This window comes from Quercus robur, chromosome 4, assembly GCF_932294415.1.
Source record: "Quercus robur chromosome 4, dhQueRobu3.1, whole genome shotgun sequence".
In the NCBI taxonomy this organism is placed as follows: Eukaryota; Viridiplantae; Streptophyta; class Magnoliopsida; order Fagales; family Fagaceae; genus Quercus; species Quercus robur.
In genome coordinates this window covers 38,852,394-38,877,427 of record NC_065537.1, presented here as the reverse complement: position 1 = coordinate 38,877,427, position 25,034 = coordinate 38,852,394, and the positions used below count along the sequence as shown (strand labels likewise).

General features: G+C 35.7%; 2 protein-coding genes across 2 annotated transcripts; both read right to left on the bottom strand.

Moving 5' to 3' along the window:
- Positions 1–1,428: 1,428 nt before the first annotated feature.
- On the bottom strand, positions 1,429–3,109 carry LOC126721536 (putative UDP-rhamnose:rhamnosyltransferase 1). Its single transcript, XM_050424585.1, has one exon. It carries the CDS (start codon positions 3,024–3,026, stop codon positions 1,611–1,613), a length of 1,416 nt encoding a protein of 471 aa, XP_050280542.1. The 5' UTR covers positions 3,027–3,109; the 3' UTR covers positions 1,429–1,610.
- Positions 3,110–20,053: 16,944 nt separating this feature from the next.
- LOC126721534 (uncharacterized) lies at positions 20,054–23,134 on the bottom strand. Its single transcript, XM_050424584.1, has 5 exons — positions 21,526–23,134; positions 21,138–21,415; positions 20,915–21,033; positions 20,576–20,789; positions 20,054–20,424 (listed from the first exon to the last, which is right to left on the bottom strand). The coding sequence occupies exons 1-5, from the start codon at positions 22,572–22,574 to the stop codon at positions 20,204–20,206; spliced, it is 1,881 nt and encodes a 626-aa protein (XP_050280541.1). The 5' UTR covers positions 22,575–23,134; the 3' UTR covers positions 20,054–20,203.
- Between the last annotated feature and the right edge of the window lie 1,900 nt (positions 23,135–25,034).

Genomic DNA, 25,034 nt, shown 5'->3' with positions numbered 1-25,034 from the left:
TTGGAAGTATGGAAAGAAGATTAGGGGATCAAGTATTCCAAATATTTGTTTGCTTGGTATGGAAGATTTTAAATCTCAAAAATAAACAAGGACGAGCTTGTGTGAAGTGGAGGTGTCTAATGTAGGACAGATTCTATAATTTAATTCTTGTAATTTATTAATTTTGGTATTTTTATGTAATTTTCATTATTTTAGGTTTAGGGTATTTATTTCCTTGTTTTTAGGTGTTTTTAATGTTTTTTAGGTCAAGTTTCTTATTTTTGTTAGGTATTAATTATGATTTATTTTAGAATATACTTTCTTGTTTGTCAAGTTTTATGGAGCCTTTGAATAGGCCTCCAAGTCTCTAAACACACACACACACACACACACACACACATATATATATATATATATATATTTAATTTCTTTCTCTATTAGATTCCAGAAAATTATCACCTTGTGAATTCGAGGTTTATTACTAGAAATTAACAGTTTAATTTTTGTTTCATTAAAGTGAGTATTGTGTATACTTTCTTTAGGCTACGTTGACATCACTCTTCAATCAAGTTTCTTTACTTTTAAAGATGTCATGCTCATTGTTCCTAAGTTTTCATTTTCGAAGGTGAAGCATAAATAGTCATTAGTGATTCATAATTGCTGGTGCCTAGTAGGGTGCTATGCATTATTGGCTTTTAACACATGGCGTTAGAAACATTTACCAGATAGCATGATTTTAGAAAATTTTTAGGAAAACAGTATACTAGTGAAACTATTTTGTAAGTTAGATTGCTTTTGAAATTCGAGTTTGGGAAACTCGAGTTTGAGCTGGAACTTGAATTTGACAAACTTGAGTTCCATTCAATATTCCTACACAATGCTTGGAACTTGAGTTTGTCAAACTCGAGTTCCAGTCCAAAATTGAGTTTATCTAAGTTCCAAAAATAGTTTAACTTACAAAATAGTTTCAAACGCATGATATGCACCAATTTTTTTTTTTTTCTAAAAAGCTACTATTCCACAAATTTTTCCCATGGGCGTTTATCCCTTCATTTGGCTCGCTAGGTTCACGTCATGGTTGACCCATGATCTGAACCTGAAACCTCCCTTCGGCCACTCGTACTCTCCTCTACCGCAGCCTCCAAAGCATACAATTACTCCACATTTTGATCTTTCTTCATCTTCTTGCTCCATAAGCACACTTCATATTGATCCTTGAAGTATGATAGAGAAGATCCAACCCATACTTTATATTCCAAAGGACTTAGCATTGAACCTTACTGTCTTTAAGAGCCTAGTCTATACAAAAATATCACAAAATTGAGTATGTAGCAAACACATACGACTATCCAATAAATGTCATGTTAGGAGGGGCCGGAATTCTAATCTAATGTGCATTAAAAAACACCAAATCACTCTTAACACTATGACAATCGTAAGCAGCAATGCTATTGGAATAGTACAACAACATTTTATTGGAAAATTTGAAATGAATACATTAATCACAAATAGTAGAGCTAGCCACGATAGAGAATGGAAACTGGTTTGTCAATCACAAATATCATTGGTACTTCTCCAAATGAACAAGAAAAACCCTCCTCATTGTCATGAGTGTGGTAATTAGTAATCACTCATATTTTGTTACTGCCCCCATGTTTTAAATACTTAACAAAGTGATCAATGTAGTTTACTTGATGCAGATTCTCGTCTCCAAATATTGCAGCAGCCTCTCTTGCACGAGTTCTTAATTTATCTCCTTCTTCTAACACCATGGCCAGCTTCACAGCCTTGGCTATGCCATCCCTGCTAAACGATCCGTCCTCTCCTCTCTCTACTTCTACAGCTACACCCTTATCCACCAAAAGCCTTGCATTCAAAGGCTGATCAAAGATAAATGGCAACACGACGAGACAATGCCCAAATTGTAACATCTCAATTGCAGACCCCCACCCTGAGTGGAACAACGATCCCCCAATTGATGGGTGCGCTAGAATTTCCTTCTGAGGTGCCCAGCCCATACACACCATGCCTTTGCCAGACGTGGTGTCAATAAAACCCGATGGCAAAGAGTCTTCATCATCAATAGCCCAAAAAGGTTTCCTCATTGCCCACAAAAATGGCACTTGAGAAAGCTGTAGTCCATAAGCAATCTCATAAAGCTGTTCTTTGCTCAGCTGACACTCACTGCCAAACCCTACAAACAAAACTGACTTGGGTTCTTGTTTATCAAGCCATTCAAAGATCGTTTTCCATGAGCTATCATTCCCTTCGGTCTCTTCATGTCTTTTTGGAGGAAGTAAACCTATGGGAATCACCGGCTTTCCCATCAATTTCTCTTGTAAACTCAAGAACTCACCTTCAAACTCCCTGCAACTACGAATAGCCAATGCTTTACATGCACGGAAAACCTTCGCAAACCTCGCAGCATCACTTATCCCCGAAGCATCTGTACATGCACCCGCTTGTGCCCAAACTGCTTCATACCCACGGAATGCAACAGAGGATGGAAAACTAAGCCCCTCTGGCGGTGATGTCAAACTCTCTAGTGATGGCCAAGCCTTTTCGTCATCAACGAAAGAATAATTTGGTGGCTTCCTAAAGAAAGCAACTGTAGCAGCAGAGAAGACAGCGAAGTAAATAAACCCGACATTATAATTTTGGGCAATTTCAACAGCCCAATGTGCGGAAAAATCAGCTATAATCCAGTCCGGTAATTGCTCAGCCACGAACTGGTTGATAGGATATTGGAGACGATCATATGCAAGCTTTAAGTACTCAAGTTTGTCAGCTGGAACGTCTACACTGGCCTCAGCGCCTTCAGGCAAGATATCATTATTGTCTAGTGTGGGTAATGGGAACTCCACAAACTTGATGAAAGTTGCTAAACTTGGAGGAAGTTTGGGGAGTCTTTGGATGTTTCTTGGGGTTGATACAAAGGAAACGTGAATTCCAGATTTAGCTAAGGCAATGGAGAGCTGAAAAAACGGTATAAGATGGCCAAAGGCTGACCAAGGCAGCATAACTACATGGAGATGATCTCTGGCCATTTTTTTCTTTTTCTTTTTCTTTTTTTCAGTTAGGGCCTATGGTGTGGAGGAATTCGCACACAAACATATATTGAGGCCACAGGAAAAGGTTAACTGTAAGAACAGTCGCTTTTGTTTGCTACCTTGCATCATTCATTAAAACAAAGCATCTTATGATTGTTTGTTGGTAAATAGAAGGCATCTCTTGCCAAATGTTGAAATCCACATCTTTTGGAAACAAATGGTCCGTTTGATTTATGTGTTTAAATATATACTTTTAATTTTTAAAATATTATTCATATTTCTACATACTTTTCACTCATACATAATTTTAAAAAATATAAATAACATTGTTAGGACAAAATTATTCAACAGACCTAACTTTAATTTTTCATTTTTTTTAAAGGGATCATACGTGTGCAATGAATGAGATCTTACAGTAAAATTCATCAGATGTACTTATTAATTCTTTCATCTGTCCTTGACCCCACCCACACGAATAGAGGTGATGAAGTGTAGTAAAAACTTGGGATAATCAATACCACTGAAGTGCTTCATAGAGTGAATAAATAGGTCGGTGGTGAGCAAAATTGTACATTATTGGTCTTGTTTGGCGGGCCCCATTAATTTCCCACTCTAGCACTGTCTGTCCTTGTCCCGAACTAATTTCAGTGGCAGAAATTATTAGGTCAGGTGACGGGGCCCTCCAAAGTGCCACCAACCGATAGAAAAATGCCACATGTTTAAAAAACATTGGCGCAGCTCTTACAATCACACCAACATTGACGCAGCTCTTACAATCACACCGTTTAGTTCATTGTTGATGTGATTATCACTTTATAAATATAAACGATTGTGAGGTGTGATAAGGGCAAGCATTAGAGTTCAATTCTTTTAGAAAAAAATTTACAAATATATAAACTTAAATTAGGTTAAAATAAAATTTTTATATTGTATATATAAAAAAAATAAAAAAATTCTTTTAGTCCCAATTGGATCATATCAATCCTTTATGCAATCAACACTCAGGAATTCTAGCATTTTGGCTTTATTCTATAAAATATTAAGCAATATATCCTTATTTTGATACTATTTAGGTTCATACCCTTGTTTAGAAACTTGATTTTAATAAAATCGAGTTACAATCTAAAACTCGATTGGTTCAAAATTGAGTTATGCCAAATGAAACTTAAATAAATAAATAATTGTGGAACTCGAGTTCCATACTTATAGCTGTGTTCTGAGAGTCCTATAGTGGCATTTTAAATGGAACTCAAGCTCCATGAACTCAAGTTCCATGCAAATTTTTATTTTTATTTTCTTTTAGTTTGATCGCCCCATATCTATAGCTGCGTTTAGGGAGTCCTATAGTGACATTTTAAATGGAACTCAAGCTCCATGAACTCGAGTTACATGCAAGGTTTTTTTTTAGTTTGATCGCCCCATACCTATAACTACATTCAGGGAGTCTTACATGCAAGGTTTTTTTTTTTTTTTTTTTTTTTTATCGCCCCATACCTATAGCTACATTCAGGGAGTCTTATAGTGACGTTTTATATGGAACTCGAGCTCCATGAACTTGAGTTCCATGCAAGTTTTTTTTGTTTTTTTTAGTAGTTTGATCACCCTATACCTATAACTGCATTCAGGGAGTCTTATAGTGACATTTTAAATGGAACTTGAGCTACATGAACTCCAGTTCCATGCAATTTATTTATTTATTTATTAAGTTTGATCGTCCTATACTCGATTTTCATTGAAACTCGATTTTGAGAAAATCGAGTTTCAACACAAGGACATGGACTTAAATTATTTCAAAACATGGACATATTGCTAAATTTTTGTTGAGGAAAAATTTTTCACATCACATGGCTTCATTTCATTGGTGACCTGCACCACGTTAACACTATCATGGATTTTGGGAGAATCTCTTCTAAAGCCCAAAAGAACTCATATTTACACAAAAAGGCATCAAAGCCCATGGTTCAAGCTCATAGCACATTATCTCATTTTTTGGCTCATGATCCAAGCTCATGAATCTCATTGGGGGAATTTTGGGAGTCGTGGTTTGGAGGGCCAAGAAGTATGTTCAGTAAAGCTCCAGTGGTTCAAAGTTGACAAAGGAAAGCATGTTATTTGGCATGTCTTCCCCAATTCCCTGAACTTTAATGGGTCAATGTGCAATAGGTAACATTTGGTTAGTCTCTCATATCACATAACACTTAAAATGATAAAAATCCCCATGCTCTTTACATAAAAATTAATGTTCATTATATAATATAAGTTTAAAAATGTAATTATAGTATTTCATGTAGTTTATATTATTATAATCTAAATCAATTCCAAGCACATGGCCAAATTATATTAATATCTCATATCTAGCATTAAAATGCTCTCCTTACTCTCCAAGATTTGGTTAAAATACAAAAAGACCATAATTACATCTCTAAAACTTCATCAAATATCAACCAACTAGTCTATTATTTACCAAAATTATATATGGACTAAGCATATAATTTTCCAAAAGAAGAAACTTAGCCAAAAATACCAATAGTAGCTCCAGCAGAAGCTGCAAACAGCTTTTGTAGAAGCTGCAACAACTCCAGCACATTCTGCAGTGGCTCCAACTGTGGTACCAGAAATAGAAGGATCTCATAAAGAATATCTTATCATTTTTAGCCAAACCATGAATTTAATGCCAAATATTTTCCCTCCAAGCAAAAGATTTCATTCAGATGGCACCATTTCACAGCTAGCAGTTAGGACTAACAGCTGTAACAGTTGTGACAGCACCATTAAGTCTCTAACTTTCTTCTTTTGGCTAAAAAACAAAATCCCACTAATGAAACCACTTACTTTGTCAAATATTTTTCCTTATTTGCTAAATTTCCCTTCAACTAGTTCTAATCTAGTTACATGCTTGGTTTTATATAAAGAGGACCACACCACACACTAGGGCGGATCCCTTCGCTCATCCCCAATATTCTAAAACTTCACTTTGCTGCATATATCTCTAAACTCTTTCGTACTTCTCCATCTCCCTTACAAAAATATCTCTTCTTAGATGACACTATTACATGACACCATTACATCACACCTATTACACTACATCATTGCACACTATCCATCTCTCCCACACTTTAATAGTCTGAAACTTCATCATTTTGCTGCCCAAAAACACATCTCCATTTCATTCTTTATTTCTCATACAAATCTCCCTTCTTAGAAAGCAACATAACCCATGACATAACATAAAAAACCACTCCAGCAGCAGCTATAATCTCATCTATTTACTATATTTAACCTTCATATCATCTATCTCACACTTTCATATATTTTACATACACATTTCTCACAAAATACCCATACATACTCCTCATATATTTTTAAACTCCATGTCTCACATAGTATACATATACAAGATCCATGTCCAACAAAGTATCTACATATAATTCCTATACATATTACAAACACCATATCTCACAAAATATATATACTTCTTACCATCTTCACACATCTTAAAACATATCAAACAGTCTTCCAAGAATACATTACAAAAGCCCTTTCTAATGGAAGACATATGAACATCAATACTAAGGCCTTTCTCTTAAAAGGCACAAAGACTTCATATTAAAGTCATTTTCATTGAAGACATACATTTCTAATACTTAAAGCTATTTTTATGAAAGGCATAAACTTATGAAATTAAAAGCCCCTCTTATGAAAAATAATATCACTCATACTTGACTAAAAACTAAAAGAGTATTACATGAGGAAAATCATTTAAGTGCATGATTAAGGGGACAAACTTAACCAACCGATGCACACGGCTGGACATGCTCTCTCTCCCTCTAGTTGCACCAATTTTTCCCTTTCAAACATGAAGTCACCATGAAAGGATTCACTTCATCATGCTGTTGAAATGTTAAGTCCACTGATGTGATACGACTAGAGCTACAATATATGAATATAAGTCATTATATTTTTGTCTTCAAATTTATATTATTAAGTATATTTTATTCATTATCATTATACCACTCAACTAATGTTATTATACCACTGGACTCATTTTCTCATGTTATTGAAATGTTAAGTCCACTGCTATTTTATGGCTGGAGCTACAAACTATGAAGATAAGTCAATCTTTCTCCATTTTTGAAATTACATCATTAAGTATATGTTAATTCATTATTATTTTACCGTTGGATGCAAATTATTTTAATATCATCTCACTATTTAATGAACACGATCTCACTAATACTTCATTAATAAACATATATATTAATAAATCGATCTACCACCGTTGCACATATATTATTTGGACATGAACTACCATTGGACACATATTTTTTGGAAATGAACTACCATTGCCAGACATACCTTATAATGTTGAACCATGAGCTGCAATTAGACATGGACTATTGGACTTATCCCATTGTAGGACATTTGACACCTAATTATTTATTTTCTAATATTGGACATCACTTAATATACATAATAATAATATACCAACTCACCATTTAATCAAAACTATCATGCTAAGCATATTATTTTATTTATTTAAACCATTATTATGATTCTAATACTTTGGGTTTCATCTATTTTGTAGGCTTAAAAATACACCAGAAGCCATTGGTCTATGCAGCCTAATGTCGAGTTTCAGGTTGAACTCCCTAAAACAAATCCGGGTTTAGCAAAGTCACACTTCTAGCAGGAGACACACGGCTACGCACAAAAACCACCCCCGACCATTTTTTAAAAAATAAGGGCAAAATGCTAGAATCCCCATCAACACTCATCTGTAAAGAATTCTCGTCAATAAGCAATTTCGAACAGGCATTATACCCTTTTGACAAATGAGCATCAACTCCAAACAAGGAAGTGACTTGAGATATTTACAACAATAAAATGCATCTCAAAACGTAGGAAAAACATTAAAAATCTATATATATATATATATATATATATAAGCAAAGTTCAAAAAAAGTTCAATTAGAATTCAATTTTGCGTTATGTGTCCTAAATTATTTATTTTTAGAGAATTTTATTTCCTAATTTTAGAATTAAAAATGGGACCACATCATAAATGTTAGGACATATGTAGAACTTGTTAGAACATATGTCATATAGAATTGGCTAATCTTTTGATAAAACACACTTTACTTATAATTGGGTAGATTTAGGATGTGTTTAATACTTTAAGGAACAAGAGTTCAAGTCTAGTATTGAATCCATGCAAGTCTATCTAAAAAACAAGTGAAGAAGTGATGTTCATTGAAACTGGACAAATAGCTTGATAGATATATCTATCGAGATTTAATATGTGATTCTCGATAGCTTTCGACAGAAACTGTATCTATTGAGAATTACAAAATTTAGATTTCCATATCTATTTTTCATGCATATCTAAGCTATTTGTGTAGGGTTTATTTTTCTCACGACCCTAGACATATATAAAGATTATTTTAAGGGCCTTCAAAGGTAATGCAACTTGATAAAAAGCAAGGACGGAGCTAGGACTTGGAGTTAGAGGGGCAATTTTATTGTTAGCTATATGCAGTGGCTTCAGCTTTTGGCTCTATTGCTTAGTCGGCAAAGGTTTTCTTTTATTATTATTATTTTTTTATGTGTGTAGAGTGTGTCTTTTGTTAGTAATGACAAAATTATTATTTTTTTTTTAATTTTTTTAAAGGGCTAAGTTGTTTTTTTTGGTAAAATCAGTTGATTAGTCTAAAAAAAAAAAAAAAATAGCTTTGCTATTGCTTATTGGTAATTTTTTTTGTTGGGCTAATATTTTGGGCTTGTATATTTTTTTAAAAATTTTAGATCTATAAATTTTTTTATGGACTTTAAAAGGAGGAAAATACTAGATCTACAAATTTTTTTACAAATTTTTGTTGTGATTAGTGGTTATTAGTAAATAAAAAAGTGATGTAAGTTGTGGATCTAGATGTAAACCAGTAAAAATTTACAACTTCAATATTCTGTAAAAATTTTTTAAAAAAATTTGCAATTGTAACATTTCTCTTATAATGATCAATAAGGGGGACAAAATGTAATTTTATTGAACGAAGTTGCTAAAATTAGTACCTAAATATATAATTATATTATTATATTATTTTTAAAAAAATTAGGGGGGGCTACTATCCCCCGTAGTCAATGAATGGCTCCATCCATGATGAAAAGTGATTATTCACTCAAACTGTGACTGGAGACAATTTGCCTTAGTTCATCTTTCTCTTGAAGAAGTTGCTACGTTTGTGTGCCAAGGGTTTTGTAACCAAGGAGCTTCTTGATCTTCATCGTGTGGATGAACTGAAGAACTTTGCAACCAACATCCTTCTCAAGTTGGTGTGTTAGTCATGTACTAGGATCCATGCATCGATTGTTTAGTTACATACTTGGAGCATGCATTGAAAGGAGAGATTGCCACTACATTACAAGTTCAATTATGTATTGGGGTAAGGGTTCAACTATAGGTTGGTATAAGGTATTGAGATTCCTTTACTTGTAATTGCTTGTTTTGATAATAGAGGATTCTCAGAAGTGGTGACCTTAAATTCATCTGGTGGGGTTTTACCTTGGTGGCTTTCCCAATTCATAAACAATTCACCTGTGTCAACTTTATTTTCCGCTACATTTAACTTAGTTGGTGATTTGTTTGTACTACCACACTTATTGCATGTAATTGAATCTAATTAATTTCACTTGGCTAAATTAATTGATTAAGTTATCAAAAGGGTCAATACATTATTGGCCTATCAATAAATATTAATCAAAGTGAGTTATTGAGTACAAAAACTAAAGAGTCTAGAATAAATAAATCATAAAAATAAAATAAAATAAGTGCTTCACAATAACAAAAATTAAGAAGTAATAAATAAATAAATAACTATGGCAATTTACATTTTATACTTAATAATATTCTTATAAGATTTTTTAAAGAGTTAAGAAAATATAAGAATGGTTATCAGTAACATTTAAATTATATATGTAGGAATTATACTATGCATTTTATTGTAATTTTTAAGTATATCGATTCATATGCACGGGGTTACAAGCTACTTTAAAGAAAACATAAAACTTTTAGCCACATTAGAATTTAGAAGCATATACGTCCACACAAATACCCACCACAACATAAAACCATATTGATTGCGAATACAAGGAACAAAACACTCACACTGCAAGCTCCAAACCCGATTCAAGATTAATAAATATTAAAATAAAATAAGCTCCAAACCCATACAAACTATAATAATAGGACCAATGCTCCATATCAAACTTTGGCTTCATATCTTTTAACCAAAATATCATTCTAAAAATAAATAAATTTCCCCCAAATTTTATTTCAACAAATTCATTTCAATGAAATACCTAATTCACATTGAACAGCAGATGTTTTCCATCTTTGAATAAGGACAAAGCCATTTGAATAGTAGCAATGTGGTGCTGGTTGTGTAAGCGAGTCCAATATCTTCTTTTTCACATTACAGTTCTTGATGGCTTTACTTCTTCGGCTTCTTGAACTACTGTGGGTGCGCTTTTGTGTTAATAGGCCAAGGCCTGTTTTGTTATGCTCAAGCCTGTTAAGTTGTGGGTTAGGAAGTTGGGGCTAGCCTAGTACCTTAGCAGGACCATGCTACAGGCCAGTTTGTTTGCAAGCCGAGCATTCCCAGTTTGCAGATAATTACGTACAGAAAACAAGAAGTTGAGCCAGCTACAGTAGAAGAGAGTGAAGTGGCAGAAATAGTTGACGCTACAGAACAACCGATATGACACGTAAAGTAAAGGATGCTACAACAAACCAAGTATTATAGCAAACACAATAAAAGATACCATAGCAGAACAACTAATACAACAATTAAAAGATGCTATGACATAACAACTGATATAGCAAATATAAAAAAAAGATGTCGTGGTAGAATAATTGATACAACAAATATAATAAAAGATGCCATAGCAAAACAACTGATACATTAAATATAATAAAGGATCTCATGGTATAACAACTAATACAGCAAATATAATAAAAGATGCCACGGCAAAACAAATGATACAGCAAATATAATAAAAGATGCTATGGTAGAACAACTAACATAGAAAATATAATTTCTAACAAGTGTGGTTATATGTATTCACAACCAAAGTCATGGGTCTGGTCTTTCAGCAGAAGGTAAACTAAGAAGGGACCCGAATCCCAACTTGAACAACCTTGTCATAGGCTTTTGCCATCAAAGTTATGCATTATGCAGAACAGACCTAAATGGCTATTCATTACCACTTATGGGATTCTAGAGAGTGGGTTTGCCAAGAGGGAGAGAAAAGATAGCCTATTAATGCATGCCTTTTCTACCGTGTTTTCTCTCTCTCTCTTTTTTTTTTTTTTTTTTTTTTTACCTCTTCTTTCTTTCTTTCTATTCCAAAGCCTTTTTCTTTCCTAGTCTTTTTTACTATTGTCTCGCCGTCCCCCCTTTCCATCTATGGCTACTGCCCCTTGTGGGTGCAACAAGAAGGGAGTACACCTTGGCTGAGTGGACTGGGGTGGAGAAAAGAAATGAAGTCGCCTAGCTTAGGTCTAGGAACCGTATATATAGCGCCCTTCATGGAAGGACTGATCTTACTACTAGAGTATGGGTTCAGAGTTTAGGTACGGCTTGAGAAGATATTAGACACCTAAGACCACCCGACTCGTGGGTCGGCTTCCACTCATTGTGTCTTACGTCCTAATCTTGTTAAAGGCATATTCAACACTATCATTCTAGACTCATACACACTTTAACATACATCTAGCAAACTAACATGACATTTCATCCAAACCCTAACATACTTCTATCATGGCATCTTATATCATATCTTAGCATACTATAGACACCTCATTTTGTACTCCTTATGACTTGGGCCCCCGTTCCCCAATGATGCTGAAATTCTGAGATCTAAGGTTGGTTTAAGGCCCAATCAGATTCTAAATTGACTCGGGAAATGTTAAAATGGTTTTATGAGCAAATAAATCTATTTTTGGAAAATAAAGGCCAAGGAAACCCTTGGCTTGTGTATGCATACACACGTATGCATATGCAGGTCTGACGCATGCATACGCAGGCATAAACCTACGTACGTTGCTAGGGTTCCAAAGAGCTATGAAAGGCAAGTTTTTTGCATTAAAACTGAGGTTTGGAATGAATTCCACATCGTCTGGGAGCCGTTCCAAACCCCATTTTTCAACTATATAAAGCCATACATGATACCTTTTCAAAACACACAGAAAATCCCCAAGGGAAAACAGAAGATTCACCAAAAATAGTGAATCAAAGATGGAGTTTTTCACAAAACATCCTCAAGTCAATTTTTTCTGAGTGGGGCATTTTATGGCCTTGATCTTTGAGTTTTAAGATTACTAATCACTTCCTTTTTTGATTGTGAATAGATTTGACAGAAGGGAACGGTCAAAATCAAGCCTAAGAGCTTTTGTTTTGAGATATTGAGTTCTACACTCTTTTCTTTCATTTCTAATTTAATCTTGTTTTCAATGTTGTCTTCTTGCTTTGTTTATGTTCAAATATGCTTCTTTAGTTTAGTTTTATGTAGTTTTCATGTTTTACGACATGTTAGGTTGTTAGATTTATTGTTTTAAATCCTACTCTATTTTATGTGTTTCTGAGTTTCTAGGTTAGAGTTTTGGGGCATGTGTGCATACGCGTGCTTACTGCATGTACACGAGTACATGAAGTATGCATACTCATACAACTGGGCTGCGTATGCAAGCCCTATGTATGCATATGCGTACTCACATCCATAAACCTTAATTTGAGTTTTCTCCTTCTGTTTCTTTGTTTCTCTTATATAATATGCCTCTGTTTTGCCCCTTTTTTATGTTCTTAAGTCTATTTTCCTCTATTTAATTACTTGTTTGCCTTTAACATGCTAGATTATGGTTTTTTTTTTTCTTTTTTTAATGCCTTGAAGATGCATTCACATGGCCATCCATTGATGCATTGGTGTTGAGATGCAGTAAGGTAAGTGAGGCAAGTCATGCATTTACATGAACATGCTTGCTTGGATGATTTGTTCTTGATACAATCACATGTTTACTTGGATCTTGCCATGTTTATGTTTCTGCCATGTATAGTTGTTGCCATGATTTGTTTGCTACCTTGGATGTAATAGGAACATACTAGGGTTTATGATAATAGATGTATGTTAGGGTTTTGGGATGATTGATGCCGTGTTGTATGCTTAGATGCATGCTAGTGTGTGTGTGACTATAGAATGCAATGTTGAATGTACTTTTAATAGGATTAAGACCTAAGACACAATGATTGGAAGCTGACCCATAGGTCGGGTAGTTTTGGGTGCCTAATACCTTCCAAAAACCATACCTAAACTCTGAACCCATACTCTGGTAGTAAGACTAAGTCCTTCCACATAAGGGCGCTATTAAATAGTTCCTAGACCTAATCTAGATGGCAACTCCAATCTTCTCTCCACACTGGTCCACTCGACTGAAGCGTACTCTCTCTTCCTCCAAAGAGAAAGGCTCCGCCTTGTTCCCACAATGGCGACTCCACTGGGGATAGAGAGTTTGATTCCAATGTGTCCTATTTCTTAATCTTATAAAGGCTTGTTCAATACTTGTTTGCACACACTTCACTTGGTTCTTTTGTCCCTTTACCTCGGTTGGTGATGAGTACGCTCCATTCAGGCCAAAATCTTTCAAATTTCATCCCACCAACTCACAATCTATGTCATTGCCTATGATGGGCTTTGAGTACGTTAACGGTTTTCCACCAATCTACAAAGGTCCACTTAGGCCCTCGGTTGAAATCATGGCCCACCTAGTGTAAGTGACCTATTTATCTGTCCTTTTAGATTTAAGGAGCCTACCCACACTTCAAGAGATCCTAGATCCTATCAAAAAGAGGGTACCCTTTACATCTCTTGTTTGTTCAAACATATATCTTGTGTTCACCTAATTATAAAGGACAAATAAAAATAAAAGATGTAAAATTGAAGGATGACGTAAAAGTTATGGCATACCTTAAGATGTTTGGGATAAAAGAAAAGAAGTTCTCACATATAAGAGGCTTGTCCCAAAGTCCAAAGGTATATCTTAACTTGAAAGGTTCATAAGACCATAGCCTAATTGCTATCAAAAGGCCTTTTGAAAAAGAGAACCTTGGGCTTAAGGTAACAAGTATGCTATGGACTTAGTATCTAACATCCTACAAGTCAAAATGAAATTCCCTAATCTTAGGCCTCTTTGTTGTATGCCTAGGCCCAAAATGATGAGAATTTCATGGGCTTTGAAGGGAAGGCTACAATGTATTCTAGCTAGAGAGCTACTTCAAAACAAATGATGATAATGAAAATAAAGAGTCCAAAGATGATGAATACATTGTAAGCTCATATTTGAGACAAAGGGTTGAAAAACTCTTAAGTACATTCTAATGAAAGCCAACGAGATTAAGATGAGAGCATTATTGTAAATGGACTGAGGCCTAATGAAACAAGAGGTAAGATCCATGAGAGGAAAGGGAATGATTTTGTGATTGGGCCTTCACTAAAATGGACTTAAAGACTTTCTAAGAACATCTAAAGTTAATAAGAACCGTTCAATTAGGACATGGACTTAATAAAGATGGGACTTCTTTTTATGCACCATTGCACCACCATGATTAAGAAAGCATGTCCCCACTCCTATTTCGGTCCTAGAGAGACACGGAAGGCGCTTGGTCAAGATTGAGGACATACATCAAGAAGAAGTATTACAAGAAGGAGAATCATCTCAAGTAACAATGGCTGTTCCAATTAATGATGAGACTGCACAAAAGATATTCAAGGCAATGGAAGAGCAAAGCGATGTTCTCAAGAAAATGGGAGGGCATCTTACTAGGCTAGAGGTGGCTAGGCTCAAAAAGACCGCACATATGGAGATTCATGATGATGAAGAAGGGGAAGGTTGGGATTAAAGAGATAAGGCCAATTATAAAAGGAATGAGCAATTTGAGAAGCTCACCGTAGATACCGTGACTATGAAAAAAAAAGATAGAGAAAATGCAACTAGCCTTTTGCAAGGCCTAAGGGATGGATGATTGTCTCTATAGCATAGGGGGAATAAGTTCAAAAACTCTCATTGCATTACCTCCAAAGTTCAAGATTTCTGATGTGGAAAAGTTTGATGGGATTGGAGACCCAAGCAACATATTAGGAGGTATTTAAGCATTGTTGAAATGAAAGGATTGGATGAGAAACAAAATTTGCATGAATTTCCTCTCTCACTCATGGGAGGTGCATTAAGGTGGTACTATAGCTTAGATCCAAACAAGACCAAGGTGTGGAATAAGCTAGTGGAGTTATTCATAGATTAATTCATCTTTAACACTGTGATTGATGTGACTCTAAGGGACTTGGAGACCACTAAGCAAGGAGTAAGGGAGACATTCTTCGAATATATGACAAGGTGGAAGGGAAAGGCGTCTAGGATGGTTAATAGGCCAAATGAGAAAGACCAGATCAACATGATTATCAAGAATTTGCTTCTAGCATATAATAGTACGTTCCTATCATCGCCTATTAGTTCTTTTGGGAAATTGTGTGATTGTGGAACTAGGATAGAAGATGCCGTCAATAATGGGCAATTGGAGAAAGGTGAGAGCAAACATCCAATCAAGAAGACATATGGGGGAGGAGTAAATGTAAGTGCCATTATACCTCAACAAACCTTAGCCTACCCAAGCTTCACAAAGAAAGGCTGCCGAGAATTTTCCAACTAGAAATGACCCTCACCCAAGCATATGAGAACCTAACTTTCAAAGGATTTATCAAACCTCTAGACCCCACACCTATGCCCAATCATGTATCTCCTACTTGGAACCTCAATGAATATTGCCACTTTCATCAAAAATTCAACCATAAAACCGACAATTGTTTCCACCTCAAACACAAAATACAAGACCTCATAAACAATAGAACTCTCCCAAATCCCAACATCATTACTAAGCCTAACATTAGGAAGAACCCCTTGCCAGATTATCACTAAGCTCCTCCGTATCAGAATTGGGTGCAAATAGATGAGATTGAATGGGATTTTTCGAAGTTGATAGAAATCGAAAAGGTTAATGCGGTAGAAGTCCAAGGGATATGGGATGATGAGGATGAGATTTTAAAGAATGTGATGGCTGTGTAGGGGATACTCCCCAAAGGAATAACCAAATTAAAGAAAAGAGTCATAGAGGACAATGTGTCAAACATTACTAGGAGTGGCAAGCACTGCCAGCCATCTTTTTTGGAGAGGGATCATCTTGGTAAGGACATAGGAGAAGGGTCCAAGCCCACATAACCTAAAGGGAAGGAAGAGAAAGAGGAAGAAGATAGAGTTTTGTGCAATTGAAGAAAACTCAAGCTCATGTATCTGTATGGGGCTTGCTAATGGCTTCTCATAAGCATCGTAGTGGTCTCTTCGATGCTTTAAGTGGAAATGAAATACCCATAGAAACTATTTCACAAGAACCGCTATCTCTCATAAGAGTTGAAGCCTCATCTCATTGCATCCTTGCCTTTTCCAATGAAAAACTTGAAGGAGCCACTTACACTAGGTCATTACAAATCACCATTGAATGCATGGGTTCCAAGGTTCCAATGGTGCTTATTGATAATGGGTTCACATTGAATGTATGCCCTTTTAGGACCGCTCTCACCATTGGGCTAGATGTGGAGACAATTATCCCCTCTCCTTTGACTGTTAGAGTATATGACAATACTTTAAGGAAGGTTATGGGAACTTTCAAATCTCCTTGCAAGATTGGCCCATTGGAGACGATTGTGGAATTCCATGTGATGGACATCACTCCTAACTACAACCTTCTCTAGCATGGCTTCATCCTATTGGAGCTATTCCTTCTTCTCTACATGAAAAGATGAAAATCCCATGGAAGGAAGGTATCGCTAGAGTAATTAGTGATGGCGAAATCCTAGCTCTTGTTTATTGACTTGAAGAGGGAGGAAGTGAGCTTCAAAGTGGCTTTGAGTTTGTGAACATGGCTGACTATGGATTAAAGGATGAAAGGTATACTACGAATTTGCTCCTGTATTGTAGCCATGAGGGGATTGCAATGATGAAGAATATGGGGTATATGCCTAGTGTAGGTCTTAGAAAGGAAGTAAAAGGGGTGGTTGAATTCCCTAATTTTAAGACTCTACTGACCAAGGAGGGTTTAGGATTCTTTAAAGGCTGTGATGGAATCAAAAAGAACCTTGGTACCCTTAGTGGAAACTTTGTAAAGGAGGGGGGATACTTTCCCTTTTATGGCTTTCCCGAGATTTAGGTGGACAAGGACAAAAAATTGAATCCCGACTAGGAGATATTCTTCAATTAGAAGCTCACTTTCAAGGAAAAGCCTATTGTGGTGATCAAGGAAGTTCAAGAGAAGGTACATTGGGTGGACTACATGGATGCTAAAGCAATTGAGACTATGCTAAACATGGAGGGGGATGTGCTTGCCATCACCATGGAAGAACCAAGTGATCCTTTTGCCATCATCATGCTTACTGTGGGGCATCCTAATAACTAGACTTGGGTTGGATATTCTAACAATGTGGGAATGAAATTTTGTAATACAAGTTCTGATGTACTTTTCAACATTTTCAATAAGATAAATTCTAATTTGGCTTATTTTGATGTGTCCCATGATATTGAAATTCTGCACTTAAAGGATTCTAATGAATTTGAAAGTAAAATTAATAAACAATTAGAAAAGAAAATTAAACCTATGGAACCAACTTTTGAAATTCTTAATTTGGGCCATAATGAGAATTCACACATAATTAAAATTGGCTTAACCCTAGATGAAAAAGAAAGGAAAGATCCCAAAGAGTTTCTCACAAAATTTCAAGAAATGTTTGCATGGTCCTATGAAGATATGTTTGGTATTGATCCCAAGATAGCTCAACACCACATTGATACCCATGCTCACATGGTACCCGTTAAGAAAAATTTGAAGTGTATAAGAATTGGATGGCTTCTAAAGATCAAAGAAAAGGTCACAAAGCAATTGAAAGTGGGGTTCATCAAACCCGTGCACCAAGCTGAATGGATAGCCAATGTTGTGCCCATACCAAAGAAGGATGGGAAAGTAAGAATGTGCATGGATTTTAGGGATTTAAATAAAGCTTGCCCTAAGGATGATTTTCTTTTTCCCCACATAGATGTCCTAGTGGATAATATGGCCGGTAATGCTTTGATGTCTTTCATGGATGGTTTCTTAAGATATAACCAAATCAAGATGGCTCTTAGGGATATGACTAAGACTACCTTCACCATAGAATGGAGAATCTATTGTTACACCGTGATGCTGTTTAGACTCAAGAATGCGGGCGCAACCTATCAAAGGATGGCCACAACTTTGATACACAACATGATGCACAATAAGGTAGAGGTATATGTTGATGACATAATTGTAAAATCCAAGGATAGAGAAGGTCACATCTTTAAATTGAGGAAGTTCTTCAAGAGGATCAAAGAGTATAGACTAAGACTGAATCTGAAAAAATGACCCTTTGAGGTAACCACAGGGAAATTTTTAGGCTTTTTAGTAAGCAATAGGGTGATCGAGGTTGACCCATTAAAGATCAAAGCCATATTGGAGATGCCTCCACCCAAGAGCAAGAAGGAGATAATGGGATTCTTAGGTCGATTATAATACATCAGCCAATTTATTGCCAAACTCACCTCCACTTGTGAGCCCATCTTCAAGCTCCTAAGAAAAAATGAACCCCATGCATGGAATGTTGAATGCCAAACTGCCTTTGAACTTATCAAGGAATACCTTCTCCATCCACCCATCCTAGTGCCCCCAAGGCATGGAAAAGTCATGTTTTGCACTCGTGTGGGCTGTGCAGAAACTAAGACACATCATTCTACCATTCCAAATATGGATAGTAGCTAGAATGGACCCATTGAAGTATTTGTTTGAGAAGCCTGCCTTAAGTGGAAGGTTATCGAGATGGTTGATCCTGTTGGTAGAATTCAATTTCAAGTATGTGGCTAGGAAAACCATGAAAGGAAGTGTCGTGTCAGATTTTTGTGCCGAGAACTCTATATAAAGAAAGGATGGTAGAGAGGATTTTCTAGTTGAGGATATTTTGGACATTAAACTAAGGCATGGAAAATGTACTTTGACAGAGTTGTGAACCAATATGGGAATGGGATAGGAGTACTTTTGATCACCCCCGATGGATCTCATGTGCCTTTGGCAATCAAGTTGAACTTTGGGGCCACAATAACATGGCAAAATATGAAGCTTGTATTGCAGGAATGGAAGCTCTTCAAGAGTTAGGGGTAAAAGAAGCAGAGGTCTTTGGAGATTCAACTTTAGTTAGAGCCAAAACACATAAATTATAGAAAGTAAAGGAAGAACATTTGAAGCCTTATCAACAGTATTTAGAGGATTTAACCAAAACCTTTGACAATATTGAATACATTATCATCCCTAGAGCTCAAAATCAATTTGCAGATGCCTTGGCTACCTTAGCCTCCATGGTTGAAATACCTTAGAGATTGAATAGAGTTATGAATTGATACACAAAGGGAAAGGTGAGTCTTCAGTCTTGACTATAGAAGAAGAATGGGTTCCTTAGTATTATGACATCATAAAATTCATGGAATTGGTAGTGTATCTGGATCAAGGTTGTCAAAATCGGGATCCTACGTAGGATCGTTGGAGGTAGGTAAGATCGTGGATCGTAGGATCGAATCGTGGATCGTAAGATCCTACCTATTTTCAGATTTTAAGCAAAAATCCTATTGATAATGACTTTGTATGTTATATAATCACTTAAAATATGAATTCATCCATTAAAAAACAAAAATTGCATCATAAAATGTAATTTACACGCACTACATTGTTCTTATGTTATTCTAACGAAACAAAATATATTTAACTTTTGACATAATATATCTAAAAAGTTCAATACATGTTTAATTAGCAACTAAGTACCAAAATATTATTTACACATATGGAAAATGTTTTCCAAATTCTAAGTTCCAAATCCAAAATAAGTTAGGCTAGTTAGCATATAAAAACTAGCTAACTACAAATTTACAATATGTAATTCAAAAAGAGAATTCTCAATCTAAGGTAAACTAGCTAATTACAAATATAAAATCCAAAAGAGAATTCCCATTCTAAAGTTCTTCTAATCTAGTCACTATCATTGTCATATCTCATTTCATCATCTATATCCTTCCTAGTATCAACATCCATGGTGTAATCATCGAAATCCCTAACTCTCTCAAATCCAGGTGGGGGCCGATCACTATCATCATCATTAGAACCATCATCATTCTCATGAAATTCATCACTAACATCATGAACTAGCACACTTTTTCCTTTGGCAGCAACTCTTGAAACCTCATCATCACCTAACATTGATAACCAAAATATACAAATTTTTTTGATAAGTAAAGTATACAAATGTAAATTAGTGATTAGTGGTCACACATTCAAACTATACATTGATAACTTGTATAAATATTAGCTATAAAGGAAGGCTTTAAAGTTATAAATTAATACCTTCATTGTCTTCATCAAAATCTGCACTATCATTTTCTGAATCTACAGAATCTGCTGCTAACCACTCATCATCAGAAGACAAATTCTCCAAACCAATTTCTTCTTTTGTACTCAATGGTTTAGCTCTTTTTTGTTTTATCTTCAAGTTGTACATAACGAAGACCAAGTCATTCATTTTTTTCTGGTGTAAGCGATTTCTCCTTTTTGAATGTACCTATAGTTGTAATAATTTTAATTGAGAATTCTCAAACACAGGGGAGGGGGGAAGAAACAAACTTTTACTAAGAAAGAAAATGGAAAACCATCTTGTCATAATATACCAAAGTCATTTGGTCTTACCATTTCAAACGCACTCCAATTTCTTTCACAACCAGATGAGCTACATGTTAAGCTCAATATTCTTATAGCAAATTTTTTCAATTCAGGACAGTCATCTCCATATGAGTCCCACCATTCAGCTGATACATATATGAATTATAATATCTTAGTCTTAAGAATAAAATTTACAATTAATAAAGATGAATTTGAATGTAAAACAAAAAACAAAAAACAAAATTGTTACCTGGCTGTTTAGTATCTCTGGCTAGTATGGCAGCTTCAATACCAAAGAGTCCCTTTGCTTGTTTGAATTTTTCAAGTTGCATATCTATCTTTTTCCTATCACTAACTTCTGGAACCATTCGTTGAAGACACGTATATAGTCCTAATTTAATATCTGAACCCGGATCAAAAGAAGGATCATAATGAATAGAAGGGTTCAAATAGTATCCCGCAGCATGCAAAGGCCTATGAAGTTGCATTTCCCATCGATCATCAATAATATCCCATATCTCTTTGTAACTACAATTTAAAACAGTGGATATTATATTAAAAAAAAAGAATATATATTTAATAAGCTAATGAATTAAAAACAAATGTAAATTTAAGGAAGATATAAATAAAATGGTTACCTCTTTTGAACATTATTGAAATTTTTCTGTATTTCTTCTTTTGCTTTTTCCATTTCTTGAAAAATGAATCCCATTGGAGGTGTATCAGAATCAACCAGGCGAAGCACCTTTAAAAGGGGTATTGCGGCCTTCAAGCATTTGACAACAAGTCGCCAAAAGCCATTGTTATCCATAACTATGGCATGAATTCTTTTCCCTTCTTTTGTTTTTGCAAATTTACTACACCTCCATTGTTCAGAAGAAAACATTGCCATCAATTCTCCTTTGAACTCATTAAGGCATGACAATGTCAAATATGATGTTGCAAATCTAGTGGCAGCAGGTCTAATCAATTCCCTCCCTTTAGTGAAATCCCTCAACCAATTTAAAAGCATAGCTCTAGAATATATGAACGTTGTAATCTTCTTCCCCTTTGCAATTGTGTACTTATGGTCCTTAATCTTTTTTTCAAAATCCTCAAGTATCAAATCCAAGCAATGGGCAGCACATGGAGTCCAAAACAGGCACTTTCTCTTCTGCATCAACATCTCTCCAGCTAGTTTGTAGTTAGCAGCATTGTCAGTCACCAATTGCACAACATTCTCCTCTCCAACCCTATCGACAACTTCATCTAACATTTGACAAACTTTTTCAGCTGTTTTAGATATGTTAGATGTGTCTATAGAGTATAGGAAAATGGTTCCTTTGGGACTATTCACCAAAAAATTACAAATGGATCTCCTTTTCTTATCAGACCAGCCATCAGACATAATTGAACAACCTGTTTTTTTCCATTCAACCTTATATTCTTCAAGCATTTTTTGTGTAAAATCTACCTCTTTCTTCAAGCATGTCTCCCTAATCTCATGATAGGAAGGAGGCTTGAGGCCAATCCCAAATCTTGAAATCATATCAATCATTTGCAGAAACTCCGGATTTTTGACACAATTAAAAGGGATGGCACTAGTGTAGAAGAATCTAGCAATTTGTTGGATCACTAGATCACGTTCTCCTTTTTTAAACACACGATTCATTGTTACTTGCTTATTTTTTGTAACAAACTTATCCATGGAGCCTATGTGTTTGCCCCTCCCTTTTGATGAATGTAGTTGTTGTACTTCAACTAATTCATCATCATTGCCATCATCCTCTTCTTCTATAGTATACCACCTTTTCTTTTTTATAGATGCTTCAAATTGGGCATACAAAAGAGTCGCAAATTTTTCCCTCACATTTTCTGGCACACTAGGACAAGCTGAAACATTTTTCCTAGTCCCAGCTAAATGATGCTTCAGCCTATATATACCCCCACTATGAATTTCTTTGCAATAATTACATTGAACTTGCCTTGAACCTACTTCAACACCATGTTCCCATCCCAAGTCAGACCTATTTCCTGGTGCATTTTTTCACTTAATTTTCTTTCTAGCCAAATTAGACATTGTATATTTGTACTAGAGCTGCAAAAAAAGACACCAAGATACAGAGCATGCTCAAAAAAATCACACAGAAAATTCATCAAACAGGTTATGTGCAATTCTAAACTACTAATTGTGTTTACTAATATTTCTCAAAGAATCAAATACTAAAGACTCTGTTTCTTAATTTTTCAAATTTTACTTAATTTAGTTAACAAAATAGAAAAATAAAAACATAAACACAACACAACACAACAATCTGGAATCAAGCTATCAAAGTGCAAATAAATGATAAACTACTAACTTAATAAGTACTAACTACCAAAAAAGATTACCAGAAAGCTTAAAGGCAGCAATGGCGCGCGGGACAGAGCTGCTGCGTTCTGGATCGTTTGACAGAGAACTGAGCAGGTGCGACCGTGCGGGACTGAGGTGCTGGTTTTTGAATGCTTCTAAATACTTAAGAAAGATTGAGAGCAGCAATAGTTCACCATTGAGAGGGTTGAGTGCTGGGTTTTTAACAGGGGAGTCGGACAACAGGGGAGTCGGACTGTGGAGGGCCTGGAGGCGTGCGGGAGGGAGCAGGACCAGCAGGTGCGTCGTGCGTGTTGAGTCTGTTGACTGCTGAAGCTTTTAAGTGTTTCTAAATATTTAGGTTTTGTTTGAAAACTTAACTTAAGTAGTATAGGTTTTTTTGGGATTTTATTTTGAGAGAGGGGTAATTTAGGACTTTAATTCATTGGGCTTGTGGGTATTGGACCTTTAGGTGGGCCGGGCATTATTTCATTGGACTTACCCAAATGACCCAAATGAATCCCATTTAAAAAAAAAAAAAAAAAAAAAAAAAAAAAAAGCCAAAAAAGCCTAACGGTAGGATCGGTAGGATCGGTAGGATCCCATACGATCCTACGATCCTATACGATCCTACACGATCCTACAAACGATCCTAACATTTTTGCGATCCTGCTACGATTTTAATCTTTTTGGTGAGGTGGGATCATAAAATCGTGCGATTTTACGATCCGGATCGCGATTTTGACAACCTTGATCTGGATGGTGGCGATAAGAGAGAATGTGGTTCAATTAGGATGATGGCTATGCAATATATCCTATGTGGAGGACAACTTTATTGGAGATCTTATGATGATATATACCTCCATTGCTTGAAGAAAGAAGAAGCTGAAAAAGTTATGGAAGAAGTTCATCAAGGGATTTGTGGTCCTCACATGAATGGGAGAATATTAACAAAAAAGATCCTAAGGATAGGGTACTATTGGAATATGATGGAGACTGATTGTGTAGACTTTGTGAAGAGTTTCCATGACTTCCAACATATGTAAATTTGAATCACGTGCCACCTAGTGAGCTATACAACATGACCTCTCTATGGCCTTTCTCAGTCTAGGGCATAGATGTAATTGGAAGAATAGACCCTAAGGTTATGAATGGACACGAGTACATCATAGTGGCAATTGACTACTTCACTAAGTGGGTAGAAACAGCCTCCTACTCCATATTAAAAGCCAAACATGTGGCTCGGTTCATAAAGAATAACATCATTTGCCAATACGGGGTACCACAAGAGATCATCTTAGATAATGGGTCTTACTTTGAGGGAGAGGTTCAAAGGATCATGGAGTTGTACAACATTGAGCATCATAAGTCTTCACCATACCGACCATAGATTAATGGGGCCGTAGAAGCCGCCAATAAGAACATCAAGAATATCCTAGCCAAGATAGTGGTGACATACAATGATTGGGGTGAAAAGCTTCTGTTTACCTTATGGGGTTACAAAACTTCTATCTGTGCATCGACTGGGGCAATCCCTTACTTTTTGGTCTATGAAAGTAAGGCGGTCCTTCCAATTGAGGTGAGGTACAGATACAATCTTTGAGAGTGCTAGTGGAAACCAAGGTCCAAGAGGATGATTGGATGAAAAAAAGATATGAGCAATTGGCTTTCATAGATAAGAAGAGAATTAGGGCACAATACCATTTGCAAGGGTACCAAAAGAAGATTGCTAGAGCATTTAACAAAAAAATGAAACCTAGAAACCTTAAAGAAGGGGACTTGTTCCTAAAAGTGCTTAGAGATGAAACTTAGGGCAGA